Source organism: Mytilus californianus, unplaced genomic scaffold (assembly GCF_021869535.1).
Source record: "Mytilus californianus isolate M0D057914Y unplaced genomic scaffold, xbMytCali1.0.p SCAF_5, whole genome shotgun sequence".
NCBI lineage: Eukaryota > Metazoa > Mollusca > Bivalvia > Mytilida > Mytilidae > Mytilus > Mytilus californianus.
In genome coordinates this window covers 81,973,231-81,998,190 of record NW_026262701.1, presented here as the reverse complement: position 1 = coordinate 81,998,190, position 24,960 = coordinate 81,973,231, and the positions used below count along the sequence as shown (strand labels likewise).

The 24,960-nt window shown below is 32.2% G+C and overlaps 1 protein-coding gene across 1 annotated transcript in view; it reads left to right on the top strand.

The window, feature by feature from the left end:
* The first annotated feature begins 6,916 nt into the window (after positions 1–6,916).
* LOC127702783 (scavenger receptor cysteine-rich domain superfamily protein-like) overlaps positions 6,917–24,960 on the top strand; it is a 36,287-nt gene continuing 18,243 nt past the window's right edge. The window contains exons 1-3 of the mRNA XM_052207086.1: positions 6,917–6,953; positions 9,686–9,824; positions 15,279–15,302. Of these exons, the coding sequence (XP_052063046.1) occupies positions 6,917–6,953; positions 9,686–9,824; positions 15,279–15,302 (200 nt within the window). The remainder of the gene's footprint in view (positions 6,954–9,685; positions 9,825–15,278; positions 15,303–24,960) is intronic.

Sequence of the window (24,960 nt, the reverse complement as noted above, 5' to 3'; positions counted from 1 at the left end):
CTTAAGATTATTTAGTTCAAGTTTGCATGAAATTGGTTAAATGGTTTTAGAGAACATTTCCCAAAAAGTTTACGCCGACGGACGACGATGATGACGAACGCCTTGTGCTAGAAATAACTCCCCTGACCCTATGGTACAAGGAAGCATATAAATAAAGGAAAAGCTCCGTTGACTAAATAAGTGATAACTCATAGATAAATTCGAAATACAAAATGATCATTAAAATACTTTACCTAAGGCCCATCGAGTGTGCGACAACCAGAATGTTATATACTCATCTGTATACCAGTAACTAATGTGTTGGTTGCTATTTATTAATCTTTGAAGACTAACTTTGCCAATGCATTCTCAAAAATCGTGATTTTGCATACTTTTATATAAATGATGAGAGGGATTACTTTTATAACAGTTCTTGATACACAACAGATAATTAAAGGCAAATAAAGCTAACCTGCATCATGTATTGATCCAAAAATATTATCATTTCATTTGCTGTTTGAAAAAAGTCAAATTCAGTAATGTGTTATCGGCCAACAAAGAAGACAAATCACTTGTCCTCATCCAAACCATATGCATGAAATATTTGCTGCCACAGTTACAATCAAACAACGCATTTCCCTTTCGTTAAAGCTTGGTAGCACATGCTTGTCAATAAATGCAAGGTTCATGCATCTGAATACACAAGGCATACCATTTAGCAATGACCATATTCACACAAGCTGGCCGTATCCAACGAGAAGGAAAAAAATCTTTTCTTCAACTACAGGTTTGAATTTGTCAAATATAATATAACAATTTGTTTTAAAAGGAACTGCATGTTAAATTAAAAACGAACAACGTGTAATATTATTTTACGTATATTATATAACGTATTTACTTTTCAATTTCTTATCTACAATTTTTGAATCCGTTTCTAGTTATTCTCAACTAAATCTTAATATCTGTTATTAGTATGAAAGAGACGACAATTAACTGTTGTTGATAACAATGGATTTTGTGCTCAAGTTTATTTTCGACTGTATGAAATTGAAAGTTACTTTTGGAATACAGACATGCACATGTCCATATCCGAGTGCTCGTGCAAAACCAATTTAGATCTTAGGAATTTTGATGACAGATTCTGAATGACCCACAAGCATAAGATTTGTGTTATGAAGAATCTTGGAAATATACGGTCTTTCTTAAAAAAGAAGACCACTTAACCTATATTTTACACTGTACAGATTTCTTAAAGGTTTTAATGTTCGCTTTCAGAACTCAGATACAATGTTGATTGGCATAGCGTGATTCAGTTACTTTTCTCGATAGAGTTAAATACCACTTCCAGTTCTTAAGATTTATATATAGTTTGTCAGGACAATTGGGAACGAGGCGAATTTTATAATAGCAGACTACCGATGAATTTCAACCTTGAAAAAAGTGAAATTTCTGAATAAGTCATTCATCGTATATGTTCTGTTTCCTTTTTTAAACAGTTGTAAAAGAACAATCTATGTTTCTCATAAAATGCCCTTCACTTTGTCCTACATGAAGTATATGCATTTCGTGTTTTCATTCTCCCAAACTGATTTTCTGAAAAGAAATGTCAATGATACTTTATTGATTAAGAGCTATATTCAAGAATCATGTTTTCTTGTGTATTCATGTCATGTCAGTTCTAAACCGTCCGCATATTTTACTTTAAAAGCTTTGTTTTAGATGATTAAAACATTAGTGCTATAGACTTTTTGTATGAAAATAAGTATCTTGAAAATTAAAGAAAATAAACTGTGTGATAAGTTCTACTTTAAGTAAAAGAACAGTACAGGTCAATATTTGAGAGAATTACCCAAACAATGATGACATCGACAGGACAAAACACGTAGTTAGTTAAACAAAAAAAAAGATGTAGTAAAAACCACAAAATTAGTTATTTGCCATGAAAACATATCCCAATCAAAATCATGAATGATATTGGAGGCAGCGAAATTATGGACATGTTCTTAGAATCCCCCCTTTTGTGGGTCCAAGAGTTCGAGCCGATACGAGACAGATTCGAATGATTTTTAGCGGGGTTTGCCGCAGATTATTATTTTTGAAGAAATCGAATATTTAAAAAAAAAAAAATCTGCGGGAGCTGCAATTTTCATGCCGGCGATTAATAATAATCTGCGGACGGGAATTTTAAGGCCGCCGATTTTTTTTTAATGCATTTCTTATGGGAAAAATCAATAACAAAGTCGGGGGATTCACTGCGACTAACTATATTTATCTGCTACTATTAACAAGATATCACTTTCTGCGACTAACTAAGGCATTTTAATAATTTGTTTATGATTACATATTTCAAGAATACCAGATCTTGAAGGAAAAGAACTTTATTTAAAAGTACTAATTAGTTTTGCATGTCAAAGCTTACAATATCTTCTTGGAATTGCAGCATGTACCGAGAGACACAAACTCCTGAATTACCACAACATTATCAAACCGTACTTTTGTGTTCAACACTTGTAAAAAATAGTCAAACAAAGTAAATGATAATTCATGAGGTCAGAAAGAGCAATAGAAAAAGTAATCTACGTGTGATTAATGCAGGAACGTCAATAGTTTACTTTATAACCATACGAATTAAAAATTATTTTTAAATCACATATACATTGTGTTGTACCATATTTTTTTGCGTGTATTATTTGAATTATACCTACAAATGAAAGATGTATTATTTTCGTTGTTTTCACCAAATATACCAAAATTCAAAAACAAAACACTCATTTAAATTTACAATCTCTTATCAAGCATTCAATAGCAATTCTCTGTAACCACCAATCATATTCTCATGTGAGACGGATGGTCATGTACTTTTCTTGAGAGTTTGTGTGATGATATCTATTGATAAATACATTAGAAATATTGGGACAACAAGTTTATTACCCTGTAACTTTGGTAACGAACTCCTTGGTTTTGAGTTCAAAATTTGCATATTTTTTTATGTTCAAAAGAATGACAAACTTCAAGCAGTTCTCATGCTGAAATTTCAACTCTAATGATGATAATACAATCTTTCTTTAGAATATTACATCTAATTGGTGCGATAAAAGAAAAAGAAAATGCTTATTAAAATTAATAGTAAAATATCTGAGTGACGCTGATATTAAAACTATAACACCTAGCATGAATAATTCCATATGAAGAACTATTAAACGGTGCTTTATCTTTATTGTCAAGTAAACGGCTCTTTTATTCTGCTTAATCTGTGTGACGTTCATTTGGCTTGAATTGACGTGTAACAGTCACAATACATCTGTTCTGTTTAGATAATTACATGTTTATGATATTTTCGGATATTCACAAAGAAAAAGTTTTGATAATGCCACTATTGAAACTAAAATTCAAATTTGCTTATCAAAAATCTATCATAAAACTTGAATCTGTCAGATATCATTGATCACAGCTTATTCATTTATCATGATATAAAACATGATAAATCCTTTCGTGAGTATTACACTTTTCTACCTCAACCTCTACCTTATTGAGTGCTAACAAACAGGTTGATATAAAAATAAAGAATGAGGTATGATTGCACCAAAACTACACTTCATTCTGTTTTCTTTAAATTGAATTTATACGTTTTATGATACAGTAATAAGGTGTAACAGTTTATAATTGTTTATCAGATACAACAGATACAAGCATCAATGTGATAGTGTGTTCAAAAGTGTTTGTGACATACTATATTGCAACAAGATGCTAATTACCACTAATCTATTCAGCATATTAAATTATATTTATTAAGAAAAAAATAGTAGATTTGCATGTTTTTAGACTACATGGTCTGTAGGCCCAAAGTGAGTGTTTCTCGTCAATTAGCACCCGTCGGTCGTTAGCTCTAACAACGGAACCCGCATCATAATCTTATTTTGAGCGAAACAGTTAACAATAAAATAGACTAACAAAATTAGAGTAAGGTTTACGAATAAGTCAATGTTATTGATGCTGTCAATCGATTCCAAAATTTTTAAAAATCAGTGTAAGCCCATTTTTCATTTTGGTTTATTATTTTGAAAACTAAAATGGTAAAACACGTCCTTACGATTCATATCTTAAGTGCAAACAGATAAAGCAGAATAAAGGTTGGAGGTTACAAAGTGTGATTGTACGTAGTATCAACTTTGATAGAGTAACATATTTGTAAGTATTTTATTATGGAATCATTAATGTTGGTTTTAAAATTAATGCCAGAAAAAAAAATCATAAAATAATCCGCGTGTTCAGTTACGGAAGCTATATTGTATATATTGTTCTGAAGTAATTGATTCATAATAAAAGGACAAGACATGATAGTTCACGACTGTCGTTCAGTATATCTATTATATAAGTAATATAATTTAATTAATTATAATGACAAATATTGGAAAAAAAGTTGTCTGTCAAAATGTGTTCAACAATATGATCCATATCCGTGAAAAGTTAAGGCATAATAAAAGTATACCGTTTTTACAACACAAAGAATGGCAGATTGCTCATCGAAATTTCAAAGAAATAAAAAAGTAAGCAAACATGATATTTTTTCTTCAAATTTTAATGCATAAACTACTTTTCTCTAAAAAATATCGTTCAATATTACTATTTGAAATAGTTCTTAACATTATTTTGATTGATTTTAGATAGAAATTTTGCAAAAATGGTAATAGTTGCTAAAAAAAAATAGATATTTCGGATCGTTAGAGATTGGGTACCGTATTTTGATAATCGTGAAAGATCTGTTCCGCTTATTCGTTATTGCATAAATCCACGAAAACGATAAAATCTCCCGATTAACACGTGATAATTAACATATGTAATTGGTATAACTAAAGACTGGATAATACCACACCGACTAGTTTTCTTATAACAATATAAGTCCGTCTGTTCTTCCTGCATAAGTTTTATGTCGTTTAAAAAGTATAGATTGTCTTATCTGATTGCTATTAATTTTTATGCACATTCATATCTATAAAACGAAGATCTTTGTTGAACATGAAAAAAAACAGGTAGATAACTGTCATATTCCTGACTTGGTACACGCATTTTTGAATAAAGTGGTGGCTAAAAGCTGGGTTTTATGCTAGCTAATATGATCACTTGTATAACAGTTGTTTAATATTCCGTAATATTGCCAAATTGGGTGAGCAACCCAAATAGACATAAAACCCTACCTGGGATCCAGCAGCCAAAACTACATTACAGGCATACACCACATTTGAATTAAATGTTTAAATACTTACAATTAAATCAAACAAAGACGCTTACAAACAAATTTGTGTAATTGGTAATACAGACAAGACAGTCTGGTAAAAGCATAATACTGAGCCACTTAAGTGCATGTAAATTAAAATATTTTTGTGTGCTTGAAATACCGTGCGCATGACCTTTAAACTCGTGCTCACGACTTTTCAGCTCGTGCGCATGACTTTTGTACTTGTGTGCATGGCTTTCAAACTGGTGCGCATGACTTTCAAACTCGTGCACACTAGTTTGAATGTCGTGCGCACTAATTTGAAAGTCTTGTGCACCAGTTATGTCGTGAGCACGAGTTTTAAAGTCGTGTACACCAGTTTGAAAATCATGCACACCAGTTTGAAAGTCATGCACACTAATTTGAAAGCCATGTGCACGAGCGGAAAAGTTGTGCCCACGAGATGCGCACCGGGTTTTGAAAGTTGTGCACACCATTTTGTTAAATATCGTGCGAACAAGATTCTTGCGCACGAGTTTCAAAGTCGTGCGAACGATTTTTTTACTAGTGTGTACCAGATTAGATATACGGAAACGAAAATATTAATATTTACCTGGCACAAACAAGTAAAATACAAATACAAGGGTATACAAATTGAAAACAGCACTTTAAAAACCTCATGTGTCCTAATCGCATCTCTGGATTACTAGTATCTCTTGACCATCCCGCATTAGATGGGTACGCCTAGACTTTAAAAGTTAAACAACTTAGATAACTATTCAGTCTTGTCATATGCATGGTTTTATTACACAAGTACAATTATTGATTACATGTAATATAAAAATAGCAAGATGTGGTATGATTGCTAACTCTCCACCAGAGACCAAATGACATGTGAAATAAAAACTATACATCACCGTAGGCCATTAAACAATGAGCGAAACCAATAACGCATAGTCAGCTATAAAAGGCCTTGAAATGACAAATGTAAAACATTTCAAAACAAAACAATGAACGAAAAACAAATAAGATATACAGCAACAAACGAGAACCAATGAAAGAAAGACTCCTGACTTGGGACAGGCAACTAGTAAGCTGGCGCCAAACCCTTCCTCTAACCTGGGACTGTGGTGTAACAGTACAACATAAGAACAACTATAAAAATCATTTGAAAAGGGCTTAACCTATCAGATTGATACAAAGCACAAAACATCTAGCGAAAACACAGACCGGACGTGACTGTGTATTTATACATCCTCAACCATGAACGAAAAACAAATAAGATATACAGCAACAAACGACAACCAATGAAAAAAAAAGCTCCTGACTTGGGACAGGCAACTAGTAAGCTGGCGCCAAACCCTTCCCCTAACCTGGCACAAAACATCTAGCGAAAACACAGACCGGACGTGACTGGGTAATTATACATCCCCCTTTTTTTTATGTTTCATGTGATATTTGTTATTTGATATCGTTTTGTAAATGTGTTCTCTTGTTTAATAGTGGCAGTGTTTCATTAATCAAAATGTTCATTTCGACATAAGTATGTGATAGGTTTTTATTGAGAGCAAAAAAGCTCATGTATGTCTTTTGATATCGATGATGAAAGCTTTAGTAAAGTGAAGCAATTTAATACGAAAATCAACTGCGTGTACATTATTTAAACTTTGATATGCATGTTCTAATTTTTTCTCATGCAGATAAACAATGGTACTGATCTTAATGGTACTTGGGTTTTTCACACAAGGACATGCAACTAGTAAGTTTTGCTAATTATATGAGTTTTTCATGCTGATTATATTTTCTCTCACTTCGTGTTCCAAATTTTTATGCTAAGCAAATATAAATAGGACCAATTGTGGGTGTGCTGCTCTTTATGCTTTTTGATATAATTATGAATTTATGTATATAAATTAATCAATGCATACGCATAATACAATTCAAAGTTAGTAAAAAATGATTAAATGTTTTAGGTCAAAATCATATTGATGAACGTCTACACATGTGATTATTGCATATTGAGTGTCTTCATAGTGAAAAGGGAGGGACAATAAAAAGGGGAACCCAAAACCCCAAAATACAAAATACAATAAGAATTATAATTCGAAAAGAAACAAAAAGTACCATTGAAAAAAAGATAAAAGACGAATGGACCATACACTAAAGATTGCGCGACACGATCCAAACCAAAAGTTCCTTTCCTACAAAAGGAGTTGGTCTCACTAACTCATAATTTTCGCCCTTAAAATCTGATTTTTTTAACTGAAATAATATAATGATTATTTGCTGTAAAAATATATTAAAATGTAATTTTTTCATTAAAAAAAAAGATTTTCATCTATGGCGTCATCAGTGATATTGGTGACGTCAGAATTTTAGGTAAATTTCTTTAAAACCTAGTTATTTGCATTATTTGGCAGGATTTCTTGACAGTTTTCTGAAAAAATAACAGTGACGCCACCCGTCGCCCACAAATATGTTTGCTGAAATATTCTCTATGTACCATAATCTATACTTTTGACCAGAATTTAAATTAGCAAGGGGTGGCACTACTTATAAAATTATAAAAATGGTCGAAAAAGATGACGCATTTCTAAAAAAAATGGACGATATAGATTGAAACAAATGCAATATACAATATACTTTATTTTAAGGTTGCAGCATCGCAGCTTAATAATTTTACGATCTGCAAATGAGATCGGAAAAGTGAAACATAAGACGTACAAATCATTGAATCATTCTTTGAAGAAGTTTTTAATTCTGAATTAAGAGGCCTAGTAACACAAGAGCAGTGTTAGATCACAGGCTGAGCGAAGCATCAGGGGATTAAATGCTAAAGCAGTGTTGATGTATTTGGCCTGGAAGTATATCCACTCTCCTAATTTATTGGTGTAAAAAAATCCAATTGAAATTAAACATCAAAGGTACCAGGCTTGTTATATAATATGATACTATTGATAGGCGTTGGTTCTTTAAAAAAACGATTAACTCGTACAGATCTTTTATAGAGTTTCAGATAAGGGCGAAGGTTGGTACCTATTACTAGTAAAACGTTTAAACCCGCTGCATTTGTTTGCACCTGTCCTAAGTCAGGAATCGGAAGTCAGTAGTTGTCGTTTGTTGATGTGGTTCATAAGTGTTTCTCGTTTCTCGTTTTTTGTATAGATTAGACATTTGGTTTTCCCGTTTGAATGGTTTTACACATGTCATTTTTGGGGCCCTTTATAGCTTGCTGTTCGGTGTGAGCCAAGACTCCGTGTTGAAGACCGTACTTTGACCTATAATGGTTTACTTTTACAAACTGTGACTTGGATGAGAGAGTTGTCTCATTGGCACTCATACCACATCTTCTTATATATATAGACCTTATGATCCGTTAGTTTAATCAACCATAGAATTATTTTGAATAATGAATTTGAAACTAAGCGTATGAATGAAATTTCATGTCAACACTGGTATAAAGGGCGGACTACTGGACTTTTTCTCGCCACACATGCCAGGCTTAAAACTGTAAGTGAGACTAGTGTGTCATCTAAATAGAAATTATGAATGCGCCTGAATCAAAGAGTTGGAAGGCCTATCAAATACGAAGTTGAATAGAATAACGCAGGACATAATTCCGACATGACTTATCAAAGACTGACCTCGGTTTTTCATGCTTCATCTAAATTATCTGAAAAAAAACTCGTATACTCACAAATCTATGATTATCTGATTACTTATATGCATAATAATGTGAAACCCTACAAAAATCTAATTTATTATTTACTTACTTGTTTTCCTACTCCTTACACGCATTTTGTCAACATAAAACTCATCATGCGCTCGAGTAAAAACAGTTAGAACAAATCAAAAACACAATTGAAAAGCATTGAAAACAAAATTTTTTTTTTATGAATTAAGCTTAATCAGTCTTTGCCAATGGTAGAAACCATAAAAGAGAGGTGAAAGATACTAAAGAGATATTCAAGCTCATAAGTCGAAAAAAAAAACTAATAATGCCATGGCAAAAAAACGAAAAACGACTTAGGAGATATGGTATGATTTCCAATGAAACAACTATCCACCAATGGACAATGGACAAGAATGAAAACAAATAGAGTTCTCAACATGGCCTTCAACTATAAGAAAAATATAAAAAAAAAACCACACATATCATATACAAAGTATTACAGACCGAATACTACAATGTACCAATCGTGAAACATTACAACAGAGAAAACGCAATGATATGTCCTTATCATATTAATTTCAATAAAAGCTCCTCAAGAGTTGGTTAAAAAGCTAGTCACATACCAAATTGTAAAGTTTGGACTTGTAATGTCATAGTGACATCATAAAAAACCACACAAAACAATTGTTTTCTTCTAAACTTTTAGAATTTAGAATATAACTAACACATACTTCACTTTTGGCAATACAGTTGAAAAAAAGAAAACATTTTGTCAAGACATGATTTTATTATATACCGTCGTTATCAAATATTTGCAGATGTTAGGCTATCCGGAGGCAAAGGTCCTTGGGAAGGAAGACTTGAAATAAACCACAATGGTAGTTGGGGAACAGTATGTAATCGTGAATTTAGATTAAATGACGCCAAAGTTGTTTGTCATATGTTAGGATATCAGAGGTACTTGAAATATCTGATATGTTTTCAGTAGTATTAAAGGAATGGAGTGAGTCAATTATGAAAAGACAATATTTTTTTTACAAAATGACACCGTGAAAGATATACCCAGAGCAGTAATTCTCTTTTCAGAAAAGACTGTTTAAACGTCCCTAATGTAAAAATAACCACGGACAATAGGAGCTACCTCTTTGAATTAAAATGATTCGGTGAAGGTACTAAAAAAAGTACTTATTTTCGAGAAAAAATCCGTACTTACAATTCGTAATTCTATTTTATTGTGTTCTTATATAGAAATACATGGGGAGAACATATTCTGTGTTAAATTAAAGGAAAATCAATTCACAGATATTTGAAAAAGGCGATTATTTTGAGGATTCAACCTGAAAAATAACCAATTTCAGGCAATACAAAATATGCGAGAAAAAGTATTTGTTTCTGATTTTAGTCTCAAAGAATCTTTATACCCTGTACATGTGGTATTTGCACTATCATAACTGATGGATTGTTAGTTTCATAACGATATCTTTGAACCGATAACTAATGCTCCAACACTAACATTGGTGTAATAATTTTTTTTCTCACAAATTCTGTGTTAATAAAAGTTAACTAATTCCATCGGAGAAAGTTAACAATCTTGGCTACATGAATTCTTTTTGGCCTCTTTTGAGTCCCTATCTAAAGGAAAAATATACATTGATAATTGAAAGCACCGAAAATCAAGTAAAATAGTAAAATCACAAAAATACTAAACTCCGAGGAAACTATTGAATGACGTCATAGGCACGCTTGGAATATATACAGTTTTGTTTACAGGAAGGTCACATGTACAGACGTAGGTGACTTAGTTTTGGATTAATGTCGCGTTGGAGATGGTTTGATAAATTTCAGCATCACTTGTTATATGTAATTCTAGTATTCAGTGTTCTAGGATTGGACTTTAACTCGGTAAACTTGATATAATAAAGAAGATTATTTGTCTTGTGTATTTAATTCATTTTTGGCCCGGAAACAACCGTCATGATATTGACTTGGAACAGGTATTTTCCGAAGAAACTAGTGGGTAAACCTGCTTTTAAGCCTCCAGTGATTTATATTTAAACAATATTGACATATTGACGCTTACAGTTAATGATATGACACCTCTTTAATTAATTGAAAATTAATCATAGTATATTTCTTTTTCCGCACAATTTAAATAAACAGTTCAAGCATGTCCTCCTTTTATTTCAATAATTAAATCATCACCAAAATCCAGCAGTTTTCACATCTCAGACTGGCTCAAACATAACAAAATTATTTGATGCATCAACCAAAACTGACCATATTTGCACTTTACTATGTAAATCTATATAGTCGCATAGTAAATCAGTAATATTTTTATGGCAGGATGGATTTTATATTACAAATGACAGCAATATTGGAGTACAATGACTACAAAATTTTGTCCGCATCAATTGAGAGTGTCAGCACGTCCTCTTTTTATTCAAAATATTGAATCGTTAAAAAAATTTCAGTAGTTTTGATCCCTCAAGCTGACTCGTATAACAAAATTATTTGACTGCATCAACCAAAACTGACCATGTTTGCACTTTATGTTGTAACTTTATATAGCCTCATAGTAAATCAGTAATATTTCTATGTCAGGATGGATTGTATAATAAAAATGACAGCAATATTGGAACACAATGACTACCAAATTTTTCGCATCAAATTAGAGTGCCAGCATGTCCTCTTTTTATTCAAAATATTGGATCGGAAACAAATTTCAGTAGTTTTGATACCTCAGGCTGACTCGTATAACAGAATTATTTGTCTGCATCAACCAAAACTGACCATATTTGCACTTTAATAAGTAAATCTGTATAGCCGCATAGTAAAGCAGTAATATTTTTATGTCAGGATTGATTGTATAATACAAATGACAGCAATATTTGAACACAATGACTACAAAATTTTGTCCGCATCAACTTAGAGTGCCAGCATGTCCTCTTTTTATTCAAAATATTAAATCGTAAAAAAATGTCAGTAGTTTTGATACCTCAGGCTGACTCGTATAACAGAATTATTTGACCACATTAACCAAAAGCGACCACCTTTGCACCTTATTATGAAAATCTATATAGCCTCATAGTAAATCAGTTATATTTTTATGTCAGGATTGATTGTATAATACAAATGACAGCAATATTGGAACACAATGACTACAAAATTTTGTACGCATCAGTTTAGAGTGCTAGCATGTCCTCTTTTTATTCAAAATATTGCATCGTAAACAAATTTCAGTATTTTTGATATCTCAGACTGACTCGTATAACATAATTATTTGTCCGCATCAACCAAAACTGACCATATTTGCACTATATTATGTAAATCTTATAGTTACATAGTAAATCAGTTATATTTTTATGTCAGGATGGATTATACAATACAAATAAAAGACAAATTTCGTTTAGTTTAGGAGTTTGACAAATTTATAACATTTAAAGGGACAATATACGTTTCTTCTTTCTCTTATATCATGTGTATTCTGTAAAGAGTTATGAGGAAGTCTTATTGAATTAGCAGAAGCGCCTGTTTTGTACAATCTTATACTATGCAAATTATAAATTGTGCAGACGTTTTGTACAATCTTATACAAATTATAATTTGTGTAGACGTTTTGTACAATATTATAAAAATTGTAATTTGTGAAGACGTTTTGTACATTCTTGTACAAATTATAATTTGTGCAGACGTTTTGTACAAGTTATCATTTATTTAGTTTGATACCCACCCATGTTGACCAAGTGGTACAGGTTTGTTTTTTTTTTTAAATTGAGCAGCTTGATGTTTAACTGCCAGAATAATACACCTTATACTAACATGGAGAACTGTCTCATTAACACACCATACTAATTGGAGATTCTATCTACATTTTGTTTTGCATATACAAGATTACATGTCCACAGATTCTTATAATGGTCATATAAAATTACAAATTGTACACAAAACACTTACATTTATAAAGATAGAAATATAAATTAGTTTTTCAGTGAGTCCAAACCATTTAAATCAGTTCAGAAATAATGTAATTCGTGAATTTCAACGCTTGCCTTACATGATCGTATTTTAAGAATAACTTGTTCGTGGATTGATTAGTTGATTTGGTTTGACTGATAAATTAAACTGAAAAAAAACCAAAATATTGTTCAGTGCAATGTAAAGATAAATGATCAAACATTTTATTTCAGTCCTACATATATCTTTGAAAAATATTACAAATGAATCAAAATATAATATCATACTGCAACGTTTTCGCTCTGTGTTGCTATAGCGTTTTCGTTACCCTGAAGTGAAAATATGACCCACTGGCAAAAACTATACTATTTGTCAGACAAACTTATAATCCGCAATTACTCTTTCCAATGACTGCTCCCTTGAGTCAACTCAACCCCGTACTCCAAGTGATATGATTAAAGATGCGTTGTTTCAGTAGACAAAAATAATCAATTCGTATAAAGTTAATGATTTAATGAAGTATTATATCAGCTATGTCGACTTATGTATAAGTTGCGACTCCTGATTTTACTGTACTTTTGTGAAGATTCGACTTCGTAATATGTAAAGAATAGTTGGAAATTAATAATAATAATTTCTATACTATTGGTATTTCAAGTAAATAATATAAGAATCACTTTAACTGTAACTTTCTTTGAAGAAAAACTATGTTGATGTCTTATTTGAATAGCGACTTTAAGACTCGAGTCTGCGTCGTTGAGTTAGTGTATAAAATATGAAATATCTTATCTTTCCGACTTTTTGTGTACTTTTCAGCAGAAAATTTGTTCGTCTAATCTTTAGAGTCTTTTATAATATGAAACTTATAAATCTATGTTTTATATAAAGTAAAACTCTGACAAAAATATTTCCTAACCTTTTAAAGTGCAAGCTTAAATTGTTAGCTACAGTGACGAAAGGATTTTAATATTTAGGCTTGTGATTGTAAGCAACTTTTTGCCACGGAAGTCCGATTACGATTAACGCTTTCAATAGCAGTCCAATATATATATATATATATATATATATATACAATGAAAGAGACTCGAAAGACTTCATTTGACGTCAAAAGCGAATCAAAAGACTCTATTTCGATGTAATATCGCCGTTCACGACAGTGCACTTAGACTGGTTTATGGTAAGCGACTCACGTAAACATGGCGAACATTACACAGAAAAAGAGAGACTCTGAGTCTCTAGAAACTTGACCAGGTTAACTAATCCACTGACTATAATTATATATAGAGATTAACACAACATAATACAATCATCAACACGTATATAAAGGTAGGTTAAGAATAAGGAAATCCCGTATTTACACTATACAAAAATAAATGGAAAAGCGACTCAGTTTCAGATGGGACCTAACGTTATTTTTATCTTTGCTCAAGTTACTGTCTATAAAAAATGTGTTTAAGTACTAAATATCTAAGATAACTTATTTTAATAAAAGAAAACATAATTAACAATTTATTAGTATCCAATGCTGTTACACGGAGGTGGAACTGTTGAAAAGGGGGAGGGGACACATACTGCCAAACAATGAGGACGAATCCGTTACAATACAATATAAGTAGCTTTGGTGTTTTTTGCATGCAAAAATATTAAAGATCAGAACCTTTAAATTGCACCCCTTTATGGAGTTCAACTTTATATATTATTTATATAGAACAATGGTGTTGATTAAAAGTTACCACATTCCAGGCACTTTGGTTTTCCAATAAACAAAGTAATTTTAATATTGCGAAACTTGTGTATCTTCTGATTCTTAATTAACCAAACAGTCTCTAAGTTTTGACTCCGTCACATCAAGTTAGATAAGCACTAACCCATTCTTATTTACTTGCAAGTCAAATAAAGAAAAAAAAGGTTGTAGGAACTTGTGAGTGTCTAAGAGATTTAATAATACTTCTTTCAGAGTAATAGGTCTATTTAACCGAAAACGTCTTTCAAGCGGCAATGGTGGACACATAATGCTAAATAATATACGATGCACTGGCAATGAGGATGATATTGGTACCTGTCCCTCAAGTGAATGGTTTAAAACAAATTGTGACTATCACAGTGATGTTGGACTTAACTGTGTCAGTAAGTATGATGATTAAAAGATAACTGATTCACGTTAAATAAAAAACTATGCAGATTGAAAAAAAAATAGTATGAACTGAGATAAAACATAAAAAAAACACCTTTAAAGCTAATGCAATGCAAGTTGTTGCTGTCTTTTTCTTTAAAATTGTTCAAGATCTCATAAATAAACTGGAATTACCATATTCATTGAACGGAATTAGTCGACAATGTTCATATGATCGATTCACGAGAACAAGAAAAGAGCATGGATAATTTTTGGTTGTTGTAATATCTTATTCCTAGTCAGAATTGCACAAAAATATGTATGCTTGTATTTCACTTTTACAGGACATGGATTAGAACCAGTGGAAGGTAAGTCTTATAAGATCCTGCGTATTCTAATGATATTGTTCCTTTGAAATAAGCTTTACAATTTCATTCATCTGTATTTCGTGGATTTTTTTACGGTAACATGTACATGTAGAAACCCCTCCCTCTAAAAAGAAACAAGAAAAATTCCCCCCCAAAAAACAAACAAAAAACAACAAACGTTAAAAAGGAATCAACAAGTACTAACACTTTAAAGGAATAAACAATTGGTCCGACAACGAATCCAAATTTATTTGCGTAAGTTTTGTTAACCTATAAATCTTGGTAAACACCCATAAATATAATTGTAGAAAAGTAAATTTTGTTTGAGGCGTTGTTTGAGGTGTATTTCAATATGAACATTCACAGGTAATTTTAGAATGAATGATGAGTGCCAAAAAGATGGACTAAAATCAAAGACTTAAAGTATTAATGTTTGAAATTTATATGCGATCATGAATCATTTTGTAATATATTGTGTCTCTTTATTGTTAACCCTAACACAAAGAACTTAGATTTTAAGACTATTAGAGTATAAGGCAACACTTTTGAATATCCTCATATACTAGTCTTTTTAGCTGAACCAGTATACAGTTTTACATTATTGTATAGGTGTAAGCTGAAGCCTGTCTCTGGGTGCGGAATTTTGTCCGCTGCGTTGAAGAAACATTGGTGGCCTTGTGTTGTTTTCTGTCCTGCTGGTTGTTGTTTCTTTACACATTTCACGTTTCTATTCTTTATTCTAGAGTCTACAGTGAAGTTTTGACCCTTCTCGTAAACTCATAAACACGTGTTAAGATACATGTCCTGCATTGTAACATGTTATAAATACAAATAATAACATGTTCAATTGATATGTTAACTGTTTTACTGTAAATATCGAGAAGTGTCTCCACCATCGTCATCGACCTAGTGATTGTAAAAAATCTCAGCAAAGAACCAGACTTATAACTTATGCGCCAGTCTACAAATGATTCATTAGTAACATGAGTAAGGCTCGAACCATAAACGGCAAAAAAGAACGAAGTTGAAGAGCTTTGAGGGCCAAAAGTTCCAAAAGGTTTTGCCTAATACAGCTATTGATATCTATGCTTGGGGGTAACGATACGATCCTTACCTCTCACACGTCAAGCAATCCCTACCTTCGCTCGACGTTACATCCAGCACACCACATGAAGATGGTTAATCCTGTTAATAAGGAATTTTAACACAAACAGCACATTACACCTACCAACTGAATGTTTAGTCAAGCATTTAACCTTGCTATTGAAATGCAATAATTTTACATTCATTGGTGAACACTATCTCTTTATAAATGGAACATTAATTTGAACAAGCAGAATATTACGATTGCAAGCAGTAGCGGATGTCACCCTACCCTAATTTAGAAAATTTCAAACATAATATGAACATGTATGCATGACTTTATTTCTGTCTGTAAATTTTCAGAACATTTGGAACATTTTGAAAATTTTACACTTTTCTGCTGTTTCAATGCCTACGGTGGCAATTTTGGAAATTCCAAAGTCAAAATACTTACTACGTAACATTTATATTAAGTTTGGAGCATTTTTTGAAATTTTGGCCGTTTTTGCAGTTTCCATGGTAACGGTGACCAATTCCAAAATTTTAATGACAGATGCCACTTTGATACATCAAAGGGAACAATGGATTTGATCTACCACTGTAAGATAGGAAATGCTACTTTAAGGTTTTTAGGAAGGTGTTTAGAGCATTTTGACCTTTTTTCATTGTTTCCATGGTAACGGCAGCCATTTTGTAAATTCCAAAGCCAAATCCCCAATCATCCATACATGCCAGTTAACTTAGAAGTGAAGTTTAATCAAGCTTTGAGCTTGATGCAATGGAAACTACAGAAAAAGTTTTAAAAAATTCAAATTCCTCTAAAAAAGCAACAGTTGTATACTGCTGTTCAATAGGCATCAATCGATTAAGCCAAAAAAAAAAAAATCTGGGCCATAAACCAAAACCGAAGAATACACATCAATTATAAGAGGGAAACAACGGAATAACAGAAACACTGAATTGTTACAAACACAAACGCTAACATATTTAATCATGGTAGTTCTAATGAGTGACAAAATCTTCCAAAATCTGTATATAGTTGTCACTTAATTGTATTAAAATTAATGATTTTAGGTTTAAGCATACTAATTCATCAAACCCCAAAATTTTTTTTCACATTTTTTAGGTTTTCCTGATAATGGCAGCCATGTTTTTGTTCTAAAGTTCCACTGCAACTCTAAAGTTGGTGCTCCTCGTTGTAGTCAATATTTTATAAGTCAAATTAGAACAGCCAATTATTAATACCCCTCGAGGTTCCGATTCCGTTACGACATTAAAATGAAGTGGGAATAATACTGAACATGAATTTAATGAGTTCATCAGCATGCCAACAACGCCTTTCCTTTAAAAAAATTACAAACTACCATCTATCTCTTTGGTCACAATCCGTGACACTAGTAAACAAGTATTTGATGGAATCATATTGGCAAATCTGTATTGCAACCCAAAGACAGACAGACATCGAAAGCTTTCAAAAACATTTTCTACAGGCCATTAGATTTGGACGGCTTTGTTCCAACAATGATACTGTCACAAAGCGATTATAAGAACCCTAAAGCTTCTTAACAAACCTGGTCTACAAATTAAAAGGCATCGAAAGAGATTTTCGTGCTACAACAGCAGCTGCAATGATATTTTACACGTATATATACGTACCTTATCTGCAAAGATAGAAAATAAATAAAGAAAACATCCAAAATTCAAATGTCTTCTTCGAGTCAACTGGTTTTCCGTAGCCCCAAAACCATTCAAGACTTGTTAGCTAGGCCTTATTTGTTCTCTCAGTCAGGTTTTTTTTCAAGAGGTTCCTGAACGGATTGGGGAAATAAACAATGTCAAACTTGCAAGAGACACTGTATACCCAGACTGTAAGCCGTCACTCTCACATAATTATGAAATTATCAAAACAAATACAAATAGTCAAAGTTGATTTCAGAAGAATTTTGCTATTCTTAGGTCTCATTTGGTCATGCAGGTCAGACTCAGGTCTTATTTATCCTTGGCTTGTTAATCTTTTTTGTTTGAGCGTTCCCGATGAATATAAACCTAGTTAATCACTGCGGAAATGAATAGTGTCATTATCGTCAATGGGACAACAAACACCATATTTTGAACTGATTCTTGCAAGACAACAAAAATAGTGTTTCTACTACAGTGTAAATGTGGCAAACAGGATGCTTGCGAGTACGAACAGTCATTTTCTAGACGTACGACTGACCATCGTAGTGGCTTTGTCTGTAAGCCAGGTCAACCTCTAAGTCCTCTCCTCTTGTCTTTTGAGAGTTCCTCACCAGTGTAAGGCAGATCTCAATGGACTGACTATTTTCATCATTAATCACAACACAGGTAACACAAGGGCAAAATGAATCACTCGGAAAAGATTTTAAACTTTAACAACAAATGTGATCAATGAAAAGGGGTATTTGAAATCATGCAGTTACCACATCAAAAAGCCTGTAATATTATTAAGGTGGTGGTTTCAGTCATATAACTTTACTGATAACCAAAAACGTGTAAGTAACAAGATATTTGTGCTTCTCTAATTCTTACACGATTTGTCGTTTTTTTGACCTGTTGATTATTTTTATTTAATCAACATGTTGTTCGTTTGATCTTAGTTATTCATTGGTCAAAATTTGATTATGACGTCACATTTTCTTGCTTTCCTCTGAATTTTTTATTGTGACGTCATGCAAAAAGGCAACCATGCCTGATGACCTCATTCCAAAAGAACACAATTTTTTGCAGATTAGTCAAATGAAAGGATTGAATTTGTCTGCATATGGCTTAAAAATCATTTTAGAAACAGATTCCACCACTAAACTGTCTCGAGATAATATCGTATCACACTCGATACAGTGGTAGAATTTACGTTGCTTTTTTTTCATGAAAGAAGCTTTGACTGTTTTTTTAGTCAGGATTTAGAATATTGAATACTTCGATAAAGGGCAGATGTTTATTTATCCTTATCTAATTTTTTTCTAATATATAGAAGTAGTCGATATTTTTACAAAATATATTTAGTCTATTTTAATAGCTGATAGATTAAATTTATTAATTTGAAAAATGGTTTCGTGGACTATTTGGTTTACACAGCAATATAACGTTGTTTATATAGACATTGCTAGTGAATTTCTTAGATTTAGAAGAGGATTTGTACTTAGGTAACTTTGTAAATTTTTATATCCGTATCATGTGGTAGAAGTGATGATAACATTGGTAATGCAAATATTACAAAATGGCCGTCTGTCGAGATCATGGTTATTATTACCCATAAGATACGAACAAGTAGATTTCACTGAAGAAAAGAATAAATCGTAACAAACGTCAACAACAGAGATCGGTTGTCCGCTTAAAAGATCTGCAGATTTATTTTAAGAACTGCAGTTGATAAGTTTTTTTTTCTCACTAAACTCTGTTCCCTTCTCCGCATACACGTTTCAAAATGTATATTGAATGTACCTGATGTTTTTAATAGTTCATCCATTGAATTTTCTAAATGAGTTAATTAATATACAATGATTCCAGTAAACAGTGATATTATCACCTTACCTTTCATTATTTTGTGGTTTGTATAAATAAATCATTGAAAACTATTCGTAAAAGTTAAATCTGTCAACAGCAAGGACCACATGTTAATTAGTCCTACTTGGAATGCATATATGGTTCTTTCTTCCAATCATCTCATGATATGTATTGATTATTTGATGTGTCTGTTAAAAAGACAATTCAATCAGGTAAGTTGTATAAACGATTACGTATCTTGGGATACTTCATCTTAAAGGCTTTTTAAAGGCTAAATGGTACTTAATTTTTTTAATTGATTGAAATTTATCTTAAGCTTCACAGTGATTTAATCCACATTGTATATTTATAAGATTTATATTTTTATGCATATTTCACATAACCTTTTTTATATGTATTCTACAATTTTACAGGGGTAATGTTGGTTGGTGGTACAGGACCATATGAAGGGACCGTGGAGTTAAATATAAATGGAGTGTGGGGAACAATTTGTGACAAATCTTTTGATTTAAGTGATGCACACGTTATATGTAGAATGACAGGATACCCAGGGTATACTAATTCATTCTGTTTTTACTATAACCTTAAACTTTTAATTAAAAATACAAGATGGATACTTATAGGTAGACGTGCAGACCTTTTAATTCAAAGCAATTGTTTACAGAAATAAGCCAATACCGCGCACTTTGAACAAACTTGAATACTATACTAAGATTTAAAAAATGGAATGTTTTTTTTCAATTTTTTTGTTTGTTCGATTCAATGCAGGATGTTTTTCATGTTTGTATTTTTTCAATTTGTCTTTCGGATATAGGTTTTTCTATCAAAATTGATCCAAACATATTAACCGAACACAAATTAAATCGAAGGTATGATAGTATTGGGACATGGTCTTTGGGTAGGCTAGACATTACATAAATCAGCCCGTCAGTTTTTTCGTTTGAATTGTTTTATTTAATTCCATTTGTCATTTCGAGGCATTTTAAAGCTGACTATGTGGTATAGGCTTTGCTCATTGTTGAAGGCCGTACGGTGACTTACACTTGTTAATTTTTGTGTCATTTGGTCTCTTGTGAAGAGTTGTCTCTTGTGAAGAGTTGTCTCATTGGCAATCATATAATATCTTCATTTTAGATATATATATATTTATATAATTCGTCTAAATAGCAGCCCAACAATGTAAGATATGTAAATTTGCGGAAGCAAATTTTTTCTTTCTTTCGAACTTTTCGAACTCATGCTACTGAGATATCGTTGCACCAAATCGCCTTGCACTATGCCTGGCGCGTAAGACCACTCGACCACATAGGCTCGACAAAAATCAAGCTTTCAGTGGCCGGGTGTTACCTTTCCTCGTCAGTTTTTATCTAGCGTAGTAACACAGTACATGATATATATAAGGCATAAAGATTGGACAATACAGATCAGCTGAGTTATCTATCGTAGAGGATCTTACAAATTATTGTAGGATGCAGAATGTGTTTTCAGCCTTGTATCACCATCACTGGTGATCCGATGGAAAAAATCTGTCATTGGTTCAGACGTACTTATTATATTTATGTGTGTATATATAGAACATTTCCAATTGCAATGTGATGTTATAACATATGAAGCAGATATATTTTATGGACTTAAATATTCATGAAATTTGCAAATGACAGTCATATCTATAAAAGATATAGTTTAGCCAAATTAGCCATTTCAAGCTTTAGAGGTAATATCAAAAAGGTTATGGTTTAAACAAATAATTGTGTGTGTGTGTGTACGGCAGACAAAGTATAGCAAAAATACTAAACTTCGAGGTAAACTAAGAAAGAGGGAAGTCCATCAAAATTGACAAAATTAAAAGTGACACTTTACCAACTAACGAAACGAATGTAAAAAGTAAAATCACAAAAATACTGAACTCCGAGGAAAATTCAAAACGGAAAGTCCCTAATCAAATGGCAAAATCAAATGATAAAACACATCAAACGAATGGACAACAACTGTCATATTCCTGACTTGGTACAGGCATTTTCAAATGTAAAAAATGATGGATTGAACCTGGTTTTATAGTGCTTAACCTCTCACTTGTATGACAGTCGCATCAAATTTCATAAAACAACTGTCCTACCATATTCCTTACTTGGTAAATGTATTTTCCAAAGAAAATGGTATGTAAATCCTTGTTTTACAGCTAGCTAAACAGCCTTCTTATATGACAGTTGGTTACATTCCGTTTTACTGACGAAATTGGGTGAGTAACCCAAGCAAGCAGAATATGTTAATGTGATAATTATTGGGATGTAGCAGCTAAAACTGTGTAAATATACATCACAAAAAAACAAAACACAACTAACTAAAAAATAAACACAAAATTCATCGGTAACTTTTTTTTTTCATTTTGATTATCCGTTCAGGTGAACATGTATATATTATGTCTGATTGAATTCATCTTAAGGTTAGACATAAAAATAGTTTTTACAATTGATTATCATAGGAAAACAGTTAAATGTTCAAGAAACAATTGATAAAAGGATACATGTGTATGACACGACATATATTCAAACTTTATTTCAATCGTGTTAACAAGCCACAAACGACTTTAACCATAATACGTTATGATTTAATTATCCCAATATAATAGTGTGCAGTGAATCAATATATTCGTAAAATGTTGTCTTAATGTTTTTCATTCATTGCATTTTGCTATAATTTCTATCATATATTTTGATAAATTATCATTATTATATTTAGTATCATTCTATCATTTATTTTGATAAATTACTAGGTCTTTCCACTTTTTTGTGGAAAGACCTATTGTATTTGTTCTGATTATTTTTTTTTTCTTCCGCCAAATTTGTTCTTGCGTGTAATTTTTGTTTCCCGATATGTCGTTTAGTTATTTTTTATATAGTATCATACAGTTTACGCGCTTTTAAATTTCCCCCTGCTAAGCTGAACAATTTTCTTTGTCAGAGTTATCTCCCAATTCACTGTTTATCTTGTGTGTGTGCATATCTCCTTTGTAACAAAAAAAGATAACGACAAAATGTCTTCTGAATTGTTCGTTACTTCCTCAGGAATTTTTGGCTAATTTGGATCGAAGCGATCCAGTGAAATCTTATAGGAGTTATCTACCTTAACCAAACCATCTGTCGTAATATGTTTGTAATTCATTAACCGTAAGCCGTATAAACCTAGAGTCGTTTTAGAAAATGAGGTCATGGTCAAAGGTAAAGGTCATATTCTAAATTTTGACATTCACTTCATGCTGCTTCTACTCAGAAAAAGTTGAAGATATCGACAAAAGAAATTTGATCAAAATGTTAGTCGCGACATAATATAACTGTAGTTTTTGTCGAAATGGTACGCGTCATTTTTTGGGGGGTTCCATGCCACTGAAATGGTAAAATGAACAAATTAACCAATTATAGCTTCAAACTTAGCAGGTATCATGATGGATACATGCATCATATCTTAATTAATCAACCAACGCCCACCACCCTACCACCACCCCTTTTTTTGATTTTTTTTAAGGAATCTTCATTTTCATAAAATGAAAATCGCCTTCAGTCCCGTACATTTTACTGTCATTTTACTGTCAAATTAGCAATCCTTCTTATGTACAAACTTCTGAAATAGAAATCCATCCCTGCAAACATCTGCTCCAATTTATGTATTTTCTGAAATTAATCGATGAACGTTTTGTTAAAATACTGTAACAACAATGAATGAAGATTTGTGATCAGCGATTAGAAATCAGTTTATCTGTAGAATGAATCAAGAAAATATATTCCCGTTAGCTATAAATACACGTGCGGTGCGCTTGATTGAGAAATTAAATTCCATGACGTAGAAACCGCTCCCAAGTTCGTAAATATTACTGAAATCCTACAATCACATTTCTAAACATGCATTTAAATACAAAACTCTGCTCCCGTAAACATGTGTACGTAAAATGAATGCATGATCCGACATCAATGACCTGTAAAAAATAAAATCAAAAGTTATCGTGTTACTCTGATCAATACACATGTGCTCTGTTCAACGGTCTCCCTTGAAAAGATATTAATATTCCAGACATATATATTCGAGGGTCACGTGACTTCTCAACACCATCTACGCGGACCTAAATTTAGAATAAAACATTCCATATCCAAATAAAGAAAGAGAAACTTCCATGATAAAATTTACTCAGTTTTCCTACAAAACGCATACACATCAAATAGATGAAAAATGGAAGTCCGAGGTAACATAGAAAATAGAGAAAATTTATAAACTAAGGATGCTACGATCAATTTTTATGAGGACATCTCAGGCGTCCGTTTGGCTGTGCAGGATATATAAATACGCAGTCACGTTCGGTCATAATATAGACGTTAAGTTCGCTGCCTCGCACAGAGAAAGTGCACATCAAATCAATCAATCAATCAATCAATCCATCAATCAATCAATCAACCAACAAACCAACCAACCAATCAACCAACCAACCAACCAATCACTTATGCAGGTGTCTGGTCCATGTGTTTCATAGAGGACGAGGGATCTTCTTTTGTTTTTCGCATGTTCCTACAGTCTAGGCCCAATGTGTTTTTTTGGCCAACCAACCAACTAACCCACCAACCAATAAACCAATCAATCAATCAATTATGTTTCAGAGGGGAAAGACCGCCGCTAACAATTGCTTACAAAACAATTGATTTATATTTATTATAATATTTAGTATCATTCAAATACTAATATATAAGATATATTTCGATATCTTAGCAACAGAAAACACCGTTTCATTAAAAAAAAACACCATAAGACTGTCAAAAGTTGAACTGCAGAATGATAGCGTAGCTTCATAGTCTAAGAAATATCCTATGATGGTACTTAGATAGCTCTAAAATTGTTCCCAATACAAACATTTATATATGAGGATACTTTGAAAAAAACAGGTGCTTTGCAAACATTAAGGTGTTGCGCTGTAGTAAACGATTTTAATTAACCGTTCATAAGTGCATTTGCTAGATCTAGATAACTTCTCAGTAAAACGTCTATAATTTATAAACCTGGTGCCTTT